The 17,671-nt window shown below is 36.0% G+C and overlaps 1 protein-coding gene across 7 annotated transcripts; it reads left to right on the top strand.

Moving 5' to 3' along the window:
* The first annotated feature begins 8,404 nt into the window (after positions 1-8,404).
* LOC131045310 (uncharacterized) lies at positions 8,405-13,541 on the top strand. Of its 7 annotated transcripts, none has more exons than XR_009105798.2 (7): positions 8,405-8,822; positions 8,910-9,362; positions 9,548-9,884; positions 10,203-10,280; positions 10,467-10,650; positions 12,015-12,070; positions 13,066-13,541. XR_009105798.2 is itself a non-coding variant. In XM_057978882.2 (5 exons), the coding sequence occupies exons 1-5, from the start codon at positions 8,818-8,820 to the stop codon at positions 10,512-10,514; spliced, it is 924 nt and encodes a 307-aa protein (XP_057834865.1). In that variant the 5' UTR covers positions 8,405-8,817; the 3' UTR covers positions 10,515-10,838. The 7 variants fall into 7 exon arrangements, 1 of the variants encoding a protein (XP_057834865.1); XR_009105796.2 differs by having other exon boundaries at positions 10,464-10,650; positions 13,077-13,541; XR_009105795.2 differs by having other exon boundaries at positions 10,464-10,650.
* Positions 13,542-17,671: the final 4,130 nt, after the last annotated feature.

Here is a 17,671-nt window from a genome sequence, read left to right as displayed (position 1 = left end):
CCAAAGTATCTCCAACAAGCTTAACCTTTTCCTGATCCGTTTTTGGTCCACTCCTTAAAGGTTTGTCTAAAGAACCCTTTTTGAGGGTCTTCTGTTGCAAGCCTAAAACAGGTGGGGCTTTGTTACTCTTCACTAAACCTGAGGCCACTATAGTGGAAGGAGGAGTAGACGCCATGACCACTACACCTCCAGGGACCTGTGACTCACTAAGATCTCTGTTGTCCTGAACATGGGAAGGCAAATCCATAACCATTTGAACATCCTATTGATTCTCCAAAGATAGGGCCCGACCCTCTTTCTTAGAATCCCCATCTAGCACCTCATGTTGAAATTGGGCACCCAAGGACATTTCAACTAGAACTCCTTCCTCTTGGACCAAATCCTCTAGAACCTCAAACCTATTCAGGGTGACATCATTTTGCCTATCCAATTAGGCTCTCTTCTTTCCCTTGTCTTTATTCTGAGGTTTGACAGGAATGAAGCCATCTTTATCAATAGGACCATTAGGCATAGGGGCTTTCCCCTTATCTTCCCCTAGAACAGAGTGAGGAGGATCGGAAATAGTCAGTTTAGAAGATTTATTTCTGGGACATCTCCGTTGTAAATGACCATATTCATGACAAATTCTGCATCTAAATGGCAGGGTCTCATAGTCCAACTGTTGGATCCAAGAAGATGTCCCCAAATAGATTTCCATAGAGTCTGGCAAAGGATTTTTTAAATCAACTTCTACACATATATGAGCATAGGAAATTACCTTTTGATCTCGAGTTTTTGAAGCCGAACCCACAGGTTTACCAAGAAGCAGTGAGATTGAGTGAAGAATATCTTCTCTCCAGAATTCCAACAAAAGCCTTGGCAATCGAATCCACATGGGCACACGAGAGGGAAGCTCCTCAGCAAAATTAAAACCAATATGCCAAGGTTTGATAAAGAGTCCCACCTGGTTGAAAAAATAAGGGCCACCCTCAAAAGCCTTGTTCCTGTCTGCCAGGTTGGAAAAAATAACCAAAAAATAGTTATTGGTTGCCATAAGTAGCTCCATGTCTCCTTCAGGATTCCAAACACGGCTTGCCCAAGACTCTAAAACAGGTATAGAGAGGCAAAGACCGATAAATATGCATATGAGAGCATGATTGCACCAATATTCAACATCCTCTGAAATTTGCTCAGGTTGAATAACCAGAACTGGATGATCTTGGGATCTCTCCAAACAACCATTCACCTTTTTCATGCGAAAAGGCTCTTTCAAAGAAGAGACACCTGCCCCTGATTGGGAATGACCAATGTGTTCCTTTCCACATGCATGCAGCAAATGAGACGAATCTGCCATATCCAGATCTCCAGAGACCATCTGAGAAGAGGATAATCCTCTATTGTCCATGGATCCAGAGAAAATACCAAAAGAAGAAAAAGAAGAGGGGCAGAAAACCCAACCCCAAAACCCCACACACCCCAACGACAACCTAGAGCTGAAGAAATAGAAAAGGGTTGCAAAAAAGCCCTACGGCAGCCCAGAAAACCTGACCACGGGCAAGCAAAAATCGACCCCGAGCAAGCAAGAAACCCCCTTGGAACGAAGCAAGCAGAGCGCAGGACACAAGCTAGGGCACGTTGGCCCTAGCACTGTTAGGAACCAGAAGGACAACTGAGAGGGGGGGGGGTGAATCAGTTGTCAATGAATTGCAACCCAATTATAACTTAATCCAACTTAATACTTAATACCGGTAAACCAAACTTAATGCCGGTTAATAGATTAACAGTTAATATCAATACCGGTGAAACTTAATGCATGAAACAGAAAGAGAAACAACATCCACAACACATAACACATATATTTTTGACGTGGAAACCCTGTAAGGGGAAAAACCACGGTGGGAAACCTTACCCATAATCAGATTATACTACTGTAGATAGTATGTGTATACAAATGGGGTCTGCACATGCACAAAGGCCAACCGCCTAGAGCACACTGCTCAAATGGGAGTCGCAATGACTACAGTAGGATGGTTAAATCCTAGAATAATGTACTGCTTCAAAGTACATCTGCAATGTTAGATTCAGTACCGGTTTAAGCTCTGATAAACACCTTTAGACCTTCCTTTAACCTTCAAATGATGTCTGCTTGTTTCACTCTATGATCTGCTCATATGATCTTCAATATTCACACATACCATGATCATACCACAATTCCATGCTTCATCTCACAAATGAGATCTTACATTTATACAAAACCTAAGACCAAATGTGTAGGTCAGCTCACTAAGAATATTACAATTAAATCAATTACAAATAAGTCTTGATACGATACAACATGTTGGCTCAATACATTTACAATAATATCCAATCAATAAATCATCTCCATAACATGTCATGCTGATCTGGAATAGATAACGCATACCGGTCCATAACCTAGACCAATCTGTCGGTAACAGCAAATATGTCAACCCGATTAGACCAATAACCAAAATCCCAAAACCAAGTATCCAAACCATATCTTTGACATAATCAAGTGATCTCCATATGATAACAAGTCATCATCAGTGCCCATGAACCATATAACCTGTTGGTGAGCATATACCGGTGACTGTGCATAAGTCACTGACCTTGCCGGTGAACACAATGTGGCGGTTCAACAGTAAACCAATATAACCATAGTGCCAAATCAATAATGTAGATCTCCAGAAGGATAAGTGTTGACATCAATGACAAAACCAATGCAACACATCCATAATACCAACAAGCACGACACCCACACACACGCAGAGCCATCTTAATCCATTTGTTATTCCAAATAAACTTAAATCTCACAACAATGAAAACTTAAATAAAATTAAAATTAAAATTTTACATTCAAATCAATAGTTGGTTTTTATGGTAGAAAGGTCAGATTCTGGGATGAAGTATGGAATGGACACACACCTTTGGTGAATATTAGGGATTGGTCTCCTCTGAACACTGTTCTTTCCTCCCTTTGGGGTGTTTTTGTAGCAGATTATTTTGAAATTGTGACTAGTGGACCCCTTAAGCTAGCTAGATGGAAGTCGATTGATTTCTTAGATGTTGATCAAAGCATGAAATTAGATTTTGAAAAGATTTTGGGGGATAGAATTGTATTGCTTTCTGATTCTGAGGATGAACTTATTTGGACAAAGAATATTTCTGATAAGTACACTGTTAAAGATGGTTACAACTCTCTTATGGTTGCTAAAGATTTATCTTCTTGGCCTTATAAGTTGTTTTGGCATTCGGCTTGTCTTCCCAAAGCTGGAGCCTTTGCTTGGTTGGCAGTTCAGGATAGAGTCCTTACAGGTATGAGACTAGACAGGCTTGGTATTACTGTTGTTTTCCCTTGTGTCCTTTGTAACAAAAATTTGGAATCTTCTTCACACCTGTTCCTACATTGTGATTATGCTTATGAATGTTGGCAGTGGTTGTTTGAGAAGTTAAATATATCCTTTGTTATTGGTAAGGATCTCATTTCCCATTTTAGATCTTGGCCCTTTATGTTTGCCTCATCTTTTTATGCATGCCTTTGGATCATATCTCCATCTATTGTAATTTGGAATGTTTGGCTAAAGAGAAACAATAGGATATTTAAAAAAACAAGGTCTCCTGTGTCTGAGGTTCTATTAAAAATTGAGTTTTCAATCTCTGAGGTTGCTTTGTCATTTATTTATAAGAATTCAGAAAATCTTACTTCTTTTTCGCACTGGGATAGTAGAGTTACTAGAGTTTGGAAGCTGTTGTCAGTTTTACCCTCTCATGGTTCAATTTTAAAAAAGAATGATGCAATAGGTAAGAGATGCTCTGCTAGATGGAAACCTCCTCCGGAGGGGCACTTTAAACTGAATTTTGATGGGGCCTCTCTTGGTAACCCTGGGCCAGCTGGGGTAGGCATGGTAATTTATGATCACAATGCAAATTTTATTCGAGCGAAGTGTCATGCTATTGGTTTTAAAACTAACAATTATGCGGAATTTCATGCTTTGTCTTTTGGATTGGATATGGCGATCTCTTTGGGAATTAAAGACTTAATAATTGAAGGTGATTCTATGGTGATTATTCAATGTGTTATGAAAAAGAAATCGAATTGTTGGAATTTGTAGTATATACTTGATCCCATTCTACAAAAATTAGAATTGTTTGAATCTTTCTTGGTATCCCATTGTTACAGAGAAGTTAATAAGATTGCAGGTTATTTGGCAAATTTAGCCATTGATAGCAATGCTAATCAACAAGAGGTGGGTTTTGAGGAAATTCCTTCTAGGGTATGGGAAGGTTTGCAGCAATAGTCATATGATTTTCTTGAGTAACGTCGATGTAAAATTTTATGATGATAATTATTCACGCTTTCCCCTTTCATTTCAAGTATTCATGTTCATTATCTAGAGAAGAGTTCGAGGTCATGGTATTTGATATAATAGTATTTTTCCAAAGGTTTTTTGATACTTTCTTTTTTGGCAGGAAGGTTTTTGGCTCATGGGATTTGGCACAGGGCTTTGGAAAATTTTGTCTTCTTCCATTGATAGCAGCTATGGAGTCTACATTTGAAAATTATTCGATGGGTTTTTTTGGCAAATTGTCATATGGGCTCTATGCAAAATTGATATTATATGTGTTGTGACCGCATTTTGTATGTGGTTTTGGGTGGGGTGTATAAATTGATCCGTTAGATACTATAAGTTTATTTTATGAGCTGTGACTAGAGGTTTTCTTCCCAGGGTTCTTTCCTCTGGTATGCTCTTTGAATCCTGTGTAAAAAAAAAAAAAATATTAATAAAAAAGTTTAGTGGAATAATCCACTTTTATTGAAAAAAAAAAAAAGTTGGTTTTTATGTCTCGGAAGACTGGTTTTTTGTTTGGTCCTAGCTGCCTACGGGATGATAGTTTTATTTCCTATTTAGATATGAACTTATCCACCTATTGCCCTATGTGGCAAAGATTTATCATGTTTATTATGACTTTTATATATCTGCTGAACTTACGTAGAATGATCATTGCTTTTGATAGAGGTAAGTAGAGGGTTGTAATTTTGCTGATGTTCTGCTGACAGTTGGCTTGCCACTGTTTCCTTGTTCTCTCTTGGGTCAGCCCCCTTGTTTTGGCTGCTACTAATATCAAAAACATTATAATACATTATAAACTTCATAATGAGCTCTTCCACATTGTACATGGATTTGTGTATTTTTTTGATGGATTTATTAATCATGTTTTGTTGTTAATATCACATCTTTGGTTGGGTAAATGCATTGCTAATTATTCCTTGTGGTTTCAATTTGTTTTTCCTTTGATATACTATGAATACATTGCCCAATGCATAGGTATTTGTCTTGGAAATGTTTGACCAATCATACTCTAAGAATGAATAGAGTATATTATTTTCAATTTATAATTCAACACGTTTAAATAGGGAATATCATTTGTGATACTTAGCAATTTATTTATTTTACTAAATCATGCCCTGGTATCATCATCTTGCATTTATTTCAATGTTCTCATAAGCTATATAAGAGGTCACATTAGTGGGTAGTTTTAGTTTTGGGGACTAGAAACTACATCTGGACATTTAATCAAATTGTTTATTACATGTTTATTTTTTAGTAGTAAAAAAACCTTATTTAAGGTCACCTCTAGGAGCTAAACCCAAAGTGCAAGAGAGTTTACCCACTCTCGCCAATTACCCTTTAACCCTCCTCACTTTGTTTATGCTATTTTTATTTTTTAATGACAACCCTTGGCTTTGAAGGTGAAATTAAGTTCTAGGATTATGGAGCAACAATTTCAATATCTAATAGATACATCTAGTGGGTGTTTGATATTGATCCATTTAATGTTGAAACTAATTCATTCATTTGAATTTAATTTCATTCTAAATGCCCTAATAAATCCTCTTTGTTTTTTTTAGGATTTGTTGGAAGCGTTGGTTCAAGAATTTGAGTGATAGAGGGTTCACTTTAGGCATATCCTCATCTAAATTTGGTTCAAGAGTGGGGATTGGGAGGAGTTGGTTATAAAATCATATATGCATTGTAAAAAAATATTGATTTTTATAAAAATCAATATTTTTTTAAAAAAAGGAAATAATTGATATCTCTCTTGTGACACAACATTGGAAGATAATATCCATTATAACTTGGTAACTCCCTTCAATATTGTGAATGCAATTGCGTTTTTTCTCCTATGCAACATTCAATCATAGTTAAAAATAACAATTTTTTAAGGGGGTTTTGGTTGAAATAGGCACTTTTTCTTTATGGAGAACATCACACACACACACACACACACACACACACACACACACACACACACACACACACACACACACACACACACACACACACACACACGTGAGTTTAGTATAATGCAATGACATTCTCAGTATTTTTTCTTAGTTGGATGCTCCCCTCGCAAAAAAAAAAATAAAAATAAAATTAGTGCACTTTCCCTTTAGTAATGCTTTATTTTTAAATCACATATCATCAACGATATCCAAAGCAAAATCATTTTCAATGAATACAATTAATAATAAAACAATAACGTATATGAAAAATCATTTACAAGCCACATTGTAAACATTAGCTTTTACATTACATTCCTTTAGCTAGTTAGAATAATTCTTGTTGCATTTTGTTAGCTAATTGGATCACACTGTTATTTGGGAAAATCCAAAAAATATAGATTAGTTATTTTTTTATTTTATATTTTATTTCGATTATTCATTTATTAATTTAAATTCATTCAAAACGTCAACTCAACTCATAAAGCCCTTACTAACAATAGAAGACAAACAATCAACAAAGAAAACAAAAACAATGAAACATTGACCAACAAGACAAGATAAACAAATCCAAATATAACAATCAAGCAAGCAATTGATGTAATCAAGTGTAAACCAATTCAAACATAGAATGCAACTAGCACACTAAGATAAGGTGTATCTATCTCTTCTCTCTCTCTCTCTCTCTCTCTCTCTCTCTCATCATACAACTCATGTGTGCTTGGATTAGGAAGGATTGAGTAGAATCCATCCTAAATAAGCTCAAAATGACCCAATCGAGCCTTGAATTAAGTGACAAAATGCAAGTTCAATAGAAATCACTTATTTTGCAATATACATCATGAAGACAACAATAAGCGACAAGAGAGAGAGAGAGAGAGAGAGAGAGAGAGAGAGAGAGAGAGAGAGAGAGAGAGAGAGAGAGAGAGAGCCATTGATTACATACCTTCCTCATCAATACTCTAGAGAGAGAGAGCCATTGATTACATACCTTCCTCATCAATACTCTAGAGAGAGAGAGCCATTGATTACATACCTTCCTCATCAATACTCAACAAAATCTTCAAATGTTTGCTAGAGCTCACCTTTATATCTCAACCACCACACCATGTATCACACTATCACCCATCATCAAGTGCTACTCCCTGCTAAATAGAGCAATCAAACCAATATAAGTGTTCTCCCACAAATGAGCATTGTTGCAACTCTTATGACACTCCTTATTCACAAAGAGGGTAGTCCTCTATACACTCTCCCATTCCCTTTTTTTGCCATGTGAGTAGGTGTGATTTATTTGTACATAAATCACATGAGTGCAACATGTGTTATTCCATGTCCAACTCAGAGTTTAAAGCAATATAAGACTTGACCTAGACTTGCAAACTCAATCTCATATAGAGTGTAGATTAAATGTAGGAAACAATGCATTTCATTGATAGATAGTTCACACATTCAAGATAGAACTAGTTAGATCCTAGAATCTTCATCAAAGACATATATTCTTCAATTAATGAATTAGACACTTCTTCCATTTACACTTAACTTTTACATATAAGTGTTATAATAAATCATTTGATTTACCAATTTCAACTCTTAATACATAATTTAGATTAATTTGTATATCAATATTTTTAAGAAAATATTTAAAAAATATTTATATGAGATGTGTTATTTTCACTTACAAAGGGATAGGTTGGAGGTTTTTTTTTTAAACTCATGGGTGAGGAAAATCAATCTAAAATGATAATTGAATGAGGGATAGGGGAAGAACACTAGTTACCACCCATGTTCCAATAACCGTTCACTCCTTGCACACCCAACCTCACAATTACTAAATTTAAAGGAAAAAAAAAAGGTAACTAATAATCCATTAATAAATTTCACATGTACTAATAACCACCCATTTTTTAGCATTTTTGGACCATAATTGACCATTTGTGTATCATTATTAGTACTCATAGCGCTAGTGAGGCATATTTGTGCTTAAGTATTGGCAATTTTAAGTACACGACACTTTGAAAAGTGTACCTTTTGATCCCACAATATGCATCGTGACTATTCAAAAATCGAAACAATAGCTACAAGCAGTAAAATCACATACAAAGACAACAAAAAAATCATCAAAATCCCATAGAACGTAAAATCTGTGTATACATGAAGTTAAGCTATAACGATTCCCTAGTTTGACATGGTCCAATCTAGCGGAAAGAGGGAAGTTAAAAAGAGGGGCGTGAGCAAGGTTGAAATTATTTTTTCAAATTATTTTTTCTTTTCTAAAAAGGTATCAAATGAATGACTAAAAAAATCTTCCATTCTTCTCTTCAACTTTTCACACATTCATTTTTTTTACTGGACATCGCCAGTCTATCCCTTCCTGTGCTCTAAGTTTTTACACCATGCAAAATCTTAAAAAGAAGACCTTGCAGATTTTCGATTTGAGTCCCTGCGTAGCAGATGGTCTTCCATGAAGTAAGATTGCAGACAAGTGTACTAGTTTTATTACTAGCTTTTCAGGAGTGGATGACAACCACTTGGCCATGAGGTGAGTTGCATTCTATTTTTGCTCTTGGATTGTTCGGAGTTGGACTCTCTGTTTGATCTGAAACTTGAATGGAGCTTTCCTGTGCAGATATCAAGGTGGTAGTCAGGAGGATTCTCCTGCAAGCGACGGGAACAAAACCCATTTCAAAGTAAACAAGAGGAATGAAAATGGCGTTGCGATTGGAAAGTTCGTTTGTAAAAAGAACCAAGCTGTGATTTTGAAAGGAAAAGGAGAAATGAGCAAGGGGGCTTTCTCAAACAATAATAACAGTTATCATCCGGATTCTTCGTTTGAGCCATTAAATGGCAATATCAAGAATCAAGAAGATCAAAAGCAGCCCATGAAAAATAGGATTCCAGGAGGCGATCTGTTGTCTCAATGGAGACAGAAGAAGAGGTCTAGGGGTTGCAGGGCTAATATGGTTGATGATTCTGCTAGAAAATCTGATATTAATGCTACCAGGAATGGTGACCATATTCCATCCATATGTCACGTGGCTTCTATTCATCCTACAAATATCACCTCTTTACCCATGAGAAGGTTGGTTAGTTCAAAATCCCCTTTGATCGTTATGCTTCTTTCCCATGATTTTGGATTTGATTTTTGACTTCGGAATTTTTGTTTTTTAAATTCATTTTAACGCAAATGTCAATTGGGTATAAAATTCCCGATGTGGGTATTATTGGAACTGAATAGTTTTGATTATTGTGCTTGGGAAATGATAGGAGTCCTGAATATGAGGCTGCTTGTGGAAGCAATGGAGTCTTGTTTAATAAGAGGGCAGAAGAGCATTCTCCAGAATCTTCTTGCGTGCCTGACAAAATCACCCCTTGCAAGGATGGGGATGTGGGGGACTGCATTGCTCCAGCTTCTTTGATTCCTTCAGAGATAGAAGCCTTTGCTCAGCCTCCCGAGAATATGGATATGGACAAATTTCCATGGCCTAGGATATTGATCGCATTATCAAGGAAGGAGAAGGAATGCGACTTTTTAGTCATTAAGGGCAGCAAGCTTCCACAGAGGCCTAAAAAGCGCCCGAAAATCGTTGAAAGGAATTTACAGGTTAATCGTAACAATTTTTTTTACTCTTTTATGCTTCTATTCGTTGGATCTCTAATGGGAGACCTTACAAATTTGGAACCTGGACCCTTTGGGAAGAATTTCCTTTGGCTTTCTGAGGAGCTGTCACTGTCATCCAAGTTAAAAATTTAGGGTATTTCTATTGTGGAATCAGGTTTATGATCCCTGCTAATAAATATTGCTCTATTGTTTTGAGAAGGATGTTTGTCCTTACTTTGCAAAGGATGAGTTGTATTGGAAGGTCTTGATTGAGCTTTACAGGCAACAACAACTAACATGCTTGTTTCTGTGTATAAACAGAATTGCTGTCCTGGGTTTTGGCTTTCAGATGTGGCAAGGGGAAGATATGACGTGAGGGAAAAGAAGAGTATAAAGAAGGTAATGTAGATTCTACCACTGGTATTCATAAGAGCAGCATTGTGGGCATCATATGTTATTAATAATTTAATATTACATTTATTGTAGTAAAATTTTCTTCAATTCTTTTTCCACTTGGTCTGATCTAAATAGAAATTGGTACGAATTATTCCACGATTGATATGATTGTGTACATTCATGTAGAAGCCAATGGGTCTGAAGGCTATGGAGAGTACAGGCAGTGATTCGGATTAAACTCAAGATATATGATTAAAGCAGTAGTCTACAATCTGCAGCTGCCTTGTTGCTTCAACCATTTTCTTTTCCACGCCTTATTTGGGAAATGCTTCCAAGCAATAGAATTCTTTTCCACTGTGAAGTCTTCCTACAGGTTGGTAATAGATGTTTCAGAGAGAAATTGTAAGGTTGCTTTGCATTGTTGGGATGAGATGCAAAGTTATCTAACTTTTGTTTACAGCGAAATATTTCCTTTGGTGGATGGTTGTTATGCATGTATATATTTTTCATCCATGTATAACTTTAATATTGACAGAAAAATTAAAGTTCTATTAGAATATAGTTCCATTGTCCAGTCATTCTGAACCATTTAAAAGTTAGTTCTAATATAAATCTACTAGCATTCAAAAAAATTATAATTTTTTACTTGTATCATCTTGGATATTTCAGGCAGCGGCATTTTTTGAAACTTATGGTCTATGATATATGTCTGATCGTCTTCTTGAGCCCTAAATCTACATCCGTTGCTTGGATTGATATTCAACAATTTAATTACACTGTTACATCTTGGCTTGTATATGATGTCATCTGAACAAGGGAGATCCTCAAGATATAGATCTGACATACTTAATGACCCTTGCAAGGATGCGTCTATTTCAACGAGGCTATTTTCATTTTCAAGCTTCAGGATAATAGTAATACACCAAAGAGGCTTCTGTAAAATATTACCAAAATACTTTCATTACGCATTTACCTCATTTGTTTCACTAGTCCAATTATTTGTATGGAATCTTTAAATTGTGTCAATATGTCTATATGCGTCGTTGAGGCAACAAAGCGTATCTCTTATGTAATCAGTTATTCTAAAAACTATGCACGTTCCCCAGATCTAGATTTATATTGCAGTAATAGTATCCACTGGCAGTAATTTCTGACCTAGTCAAAACATATGACACAATTAAATGTTTTTTAGTTGTCCAGTGCTCCATAATTTACATTTTTCAGAAAACGTGTAGCTTCTAAACATTTCATGAATTGAACATTTTTCAACAATTTGATCATAGATATTCTCTAAAACATTTCTTTGAGTACTGCTTTATTGCCTTATAATTGATATCTGCATAATAGATAAAATAGAGACTTCCAAACTAGCAAAGACAACTATTTAATTTACCTGTCAAATATGTAATGAGTTCAACAGCCCAATTTCAAATCAAGAGACAACTACAGAATATATGTACTAAATAGCTGCACAGAGTGCACTCTGCATCTTAAGACCATGCACAAAAAGATGAACTCTCTTTTGTCTTTGTTAGACTTTAAATGTGCCTCTGTTCAACAAAATTCTTTTTTATTCATGCTTCATTACTGAGCACTAGGTAAGTTCATGCTACAACATTGTGGCTACCAAAATATATACAACTAACTTATATTGGGAATAGAAGCGGGTGATTTGATTTTGCAATACAGTTTGTAGATGCTAAGCATTTTTGCTGGTGATTATTTCTCGATATGCAGGTTGTAGATGTGTTATTGCTGGTAACAATATTTCAATATGCAGTTTGTAGATGCAGGTAATATGAATGGACACATCCTTGCCAAAACATAATATTTTGCTGATATTTGGTTTCTTAGGCAATGGAAAGTGTTCACTTTCTTGAGTTGTTTCAGTGGTGTAAGAGAAGTTTAGATAATTTTTATTGTTTTTTCCTTTGAAGAGAAAAATCCTGAATACCATCTTTACTAATAGAAAATTTTATTGGGTAAACAATCCAACTAATAATCATTTCATTTATCTACATGAAGGTTTGTTTTTAATGTTAAGTGGGAATTACAATTAGAGGTGTGATTTTATATACGTTGCCAGAGCTTTTGTGAGAAATGCAAGTGGCTAACAGCTCAGACGTCTGGAGGCTTTAGCTATGCCTTAATTTAGAGGATTTTCCTTGAACAAATGTGGACGGTGCAGGTTACATATAATGGAGATGACATCTATGAGATATAAAGAACTCACTTTCTATCTGATGTCAAATACGATAATTCTTTAAGTGGATTATGCTTTATCGAATGTATTGCCAAAAAACCATTTTGAGTGGACTAATCAATGGAAACATATTTCAGGAAGTTTAGCAAATTATGGCCAGTAAATAATGTTGAATATGTCGGCAGATATATAATGCAGAATTGCTAGTTTTGAATAAGTTAAACATTGACATGATCACAGCAATAGAGATCACAAGTGTGGGCTTTGGTGTCATATTATATTTAGTTAGATGTTGAAGATGACTGCATATGGCTATGGACTAAGTTACATTTTGGAGACGGTTTGGTGGAGTTTAGGAAGAGTTACATTTTGCATTTTATTTCTATTTCAAAATTTATCTTTTATACATTTAACCACATCAAGTTTGCTATGTCTGTTTCTCTGAGCCTTCAACTATGTTTCTATTCTATATGAACTCTTTTCTTCAGTTTTGAATAATGGAAGTGCTTTCCCTTGTGTAAATATCATTTTTATATATAACATATTTATCATTAGTATTTTTTCCTGAGAAATTTTGTTTTCTAGTTCTGCACCAGGTTGCCCTGCAAAATATGGTGGAAAATGTGTTCAGCTCTTATGGACTCATCACAAACACCGACTCATCCATCCATGTAATTGTTGAAGGCCTAGTCATTAATGCTTTGACGCTGCCTATTATTAGGTTCAGATTGTAAGTATCCGAGCTTACTTGTTACCCGTTCTATTATTCTATCGTAAAATTTGCTGGTTTGTCAGCAGATTACAGATTTTTTGTGTAAGTAAAGTTTTTTGTGGTGGGGCATTCAGTGTGATGTTTCTCAAAAATATGTTCTCCATTAATGAAGTGCTCCCAGGCATTAACTGTTCCTTTGGACTTGAAAATCTTTTTGCATGCATTTATCTTGAAAGATCAATGCTGTAACTATCAGAGTGCAGCTAGATATATGTAGTTTTGAATGCTTATGATTTGAGAATTATATATATTGCTTATCAATGTAGTGCAAACCGTTATTTCCGAATCATCTTTAAAGAAGCAAGGTTTGTTGAGAGGACTTAAAATAGTAGTGACGGGGGAAATGAAAGTAAGTGTGTAGTAAATGTAGGGTAGGTTAATTGTAAATAGCTGCATATGGTTATTGGGTTCTCTGTCATTATAATTATATAGTTGAAACTACAATTGTCTAGTGTATGTCAATTGACAATTGTAAATGGCTGCGTTTGGTATTTTGGTTCTCTGTCAATAAAATTCTATAATTGAAATTGTAATTGTATTGAGAACAAAATGGTGATGGAGGGGATGCATGGTTTGATAAAATGGATCTAATACATAGAACCATGGTTATCACTACGATAATTTAATTTTTTTGTATTGTCCCCTACTTGATCTATTTCAGTATACTAAAGTTGATTGATATTCTTCAATTAGTTATTAACAAGTTTTTATTTATTTTTCTCATTAGATGATTAATTTCATTATTCATAGTTTTTAATATAGATATCAGACCCTACTACTACTTCAGTTTTAAGGGAGAAGGGTCTATGTATGTTACCAAAGCACTTAGAGACCAAATACAATAAATTCCCTCAAAGTTTACAGATCCAAGCCCTTACCTATCTTGGTTCTATACCCTCAAAGCTTATGGGTCGTTGATCCCCACCCTATCTTGGGACTTAACCTATTGCTTGGATTCAGACTGCCTCTCTTTGGAACATCTCATTCCCATCTTCTTAAATATTGACAGTAATAACATGATTTAGGCTATAAGTATACTAATTTCTTATGTCTTATGAATATATATGAAATTAAGTATGATTGCTATACATTCATATATTAAGCATACATACTCAGCTCATCCCCATGCATACCACCAATAACAAAGATGTTACTGCTTGTACCTTAATAACAGTTCTGATCTTGTCCATCCATGGTGATGTTATTGGATGCTTTGATTCCTTTCCTTTATAGCTCTCAATGTGAGGGATAGGTCACACCTCTTCATCATGCATGCCCTTTGGCAAGAGACACACCCTTTCACCATTAGCACCTTTTGAAAGAGTGCAACTCTTCATTATTTCTGCCCTTTGAAAGGGACCTAACCTTTCGTAATCAGATCTGCACTTCTCATTTTTCAAATTCTCCTCCCCTCAAATGAGTTTCTCTTCTCCCTTTTATATCTCATGTTAGAAGAAGTCACAACTTATCATTTCATGCCTTTTGACCTTTCATTAACTTTAATCAAATTTTAATTATATTCTTTTATATTTTAATTTTAATTTCTATATTTATTCTTTTGTATTTTTTTAATTTTTTTTTTGATAAAAGTGGATGACCCATTGAAATTATATTAAATCTTTATATTTTTTACATGGTGTCTGGTTCAATGAGCACTGAAGGGAAAGAACCAGTAAGAAAACCCTTTAGTATTGCTCAAGAAAACAAAAGCCTATCTACCCATTACAATAGCCCATAGGCGACCCGAATACAACCCCAGATTACAACATCAATCGCATTAGATATAAAGGAAGCTTTGAAAAGCTTGTAGGACCCAGTGAAGAAGAACATCCCAAAATGAAGCCACCATATCTTAAACAAAATCAGTGCCAGCACCCCCAAAAAGCCAATCTGCCTATGCACCACATGAGTCCAAGGCCTTGCAGAGAACAAAACACACAGCCAAAAAGGAACCAAGAAAAAGCAATCCTGTCAACATAAAAATGGTTAGCATACATATGCCTATCCATATGAGAAGTAGAGAAGGATGGAGAAAACCCTCAGGAAACAGGGTGAGGTCAATCCATAAAATAGTCCAAAGCAAAAGCCATATTAGTAACATGATAAGGAGCCATTTGCACCACCAAATAAACTGCACTTTCCAATTCCTCAAAAAAAGCCACCAACCACCAATTTTGCCAAACAATCTCCAAATAATGCAAAGCATTGTGTAAATAGAAAAAAGAACAAAAAAGAATGAATGCCATACTTGCAGAGAAGAAGATAACTGTTGTATGATTATCTTGTCATCATAAAAGAAAATGTCCAGCAAGAGACCTCATAACAGAAGATGAAAAATTCCCTTAAATCATAAACTCTTTCCTTAATGACGAGATTCTCCCAATAAATGTCAATAGCAATGATCTTGCCTCAAAGGCCAACACCCTCATTATAGGCACTTACGAAAGAACAACCACACCAAGAAAAGGGAATGAAGGAAGTTTCCAAATGGAAGGACTGTTAAGAGAGAAGTTTCATACAGGAGATAGGAAAGTCCGAAGGGGCAAGTTCTATATAATCAGCCCCTTCAACAACAACCTTATTTGCAAGAAAATCCGTGAAAACATTAATCTCTCTGAAACAGTGAGAAATAGAGAAGGTGGAAAAACCATTAAGTTGGAGGAGAATGTGCTCCAAAAAATACTGCAAGTGCCAAGAGAGACATTTTTTGCTAGCAACCGCTTGAAAGACCAGCATCGAATTACCCTCAATAACAATATCCTTAATGTTTAGAGAAAGAGCAAGATCAAGTCCAAAGGATAAAGCCTGAAACTCAGCCACGTTATTAGTGCCAAAACCAATATATTTACCAACTGCTTTGATGATTTTTGAAGAGTGATAAAAAATAATTACCCCAATCCCAGACCTCCCCGGATTGCCCTTAGAGGCCCCATCAAATTGAAGTTTGAATTAAGGGAAAGGAGGAGGGCTCCATTTAGCCATCTTGCACTTAAGAAGCGAAGAAAATCCATCTGATACAACCCCATGAGAAGACATCAAATGAAGTGAAGACCATCGCCAAGTAACCCAATTATCCCAATGAGAAAAGGACCTCAGATGATCTAAATTTTTATGAATGAAAGAAAGCACCACTTCACTAATAGAGGTTTGAATATTACCAATTATGTCTGCCAAAGATGCAGACTTATGTTTGAAGATTCTTGAATTCCTTTCAAGCCAAAGATTCCAAATCACCAGAGATGGAGCAACAACCCAAAGAGATGAATAGAACGAAGAGGGAAACAACAAGGGCCAGGGCATAAATTGTGAAAGTAGATTTGGACAAAGAGCAGAAGACCATCCTAACATACCAAACAACCAATACCAACATCCAGAGGCAAAAGGACATAGCAGGAAAAGGTGATCCACCGATTCTATACAATAACCACAGAAAACACAAGGGAAAACTGTTGTAATCCCAAGCCTATCCAATCACATTCCAATAAGGATTTTATCTTGGACTGCCAACCAAGCAAAAACCCCTGCTTTTGGAAGACAAGCAGGATGCCAGGAAAGCTTAGTAGGCCAACAAAAAGGCATAGGGGCCTGAACCAGAGAATTGTACCCCTCTTTTACCGAATAGGAGCCTGAAGCACTTTTAACCCAAACCAAAGAGTCCTCCTTGTTATGGAAAACTAAAGGTCTCCTATGAAGTTCTTCTACAAAAGTTAAAATAATATCATTATTGATAGACAGGGGAGGGATATCCTTCCATTTAGCCACTAAACATGGACCTGAGGTGACAATGTTAAAATAATCTGCAACAAAAGGTCCACAAAGATCCGATAGGATATTCGGCAAAGGGGACCAATCATGAATAGCTGAGAGAGCCATATGCCCATTCCAAACTTCATCCCAAAAACGGGCCTTTCTCCCATTATGGACAACCCAAGATAAATGTGGTAGGACCACCTCCCTACAAGAAATCAAAAAATTCCAAAACGCAGAACCCTTCGGAAGGGATGTTGCAGTAAAAATCCTTTCTCTGGATGCTCCCCTTAAATACTTGGCGAGCATGACAGAGGCCCATTTACTACAGGGGGCTGCATATAACTTCCAAATCAATTTTGCCTCCAATGCTTTATTCTGAATAACCAAGTCATAGATACCCGCACCCCCCAGCTCCTTGGGATGACAAATTTTATCCCAAGCAAGAAGAGGAATCTTGTGTTTCCCTCCTAAATTATCATTCCAAAGGAAGGTCCTGAGGGAAACTTTAATTTTCTTAATGACTTGGGAGGGAGCCTGTAGGATAGACATCAAATATGTAGGAATGACATTCAAAACTAATTTGATTAGAAGGATCTTACCAGCCATTGTTAGCCACTTATGATTCCAGGAGGAAATTCTGGAGGTAATAGAATGAACAACTTTATCCCA

This window comes from Cryptomeria japonica, chromosome 3 (genome assembly GCF_030272615.1).
Source record: "Cryptomeria japonica chromosome 3, Sugi_1.0, whole genome shotgun sequence".
Taxonomy (NCBI): Eukaryota; Viridiplantae; Streptophyta; class Pinopsida; order Cupressales; family Cupressaceae; genus Cryptomeria; species Cryptomeria japonica.
This window is presented reverse-complemented; position numbering and strand designations above follow the sequence as displayed.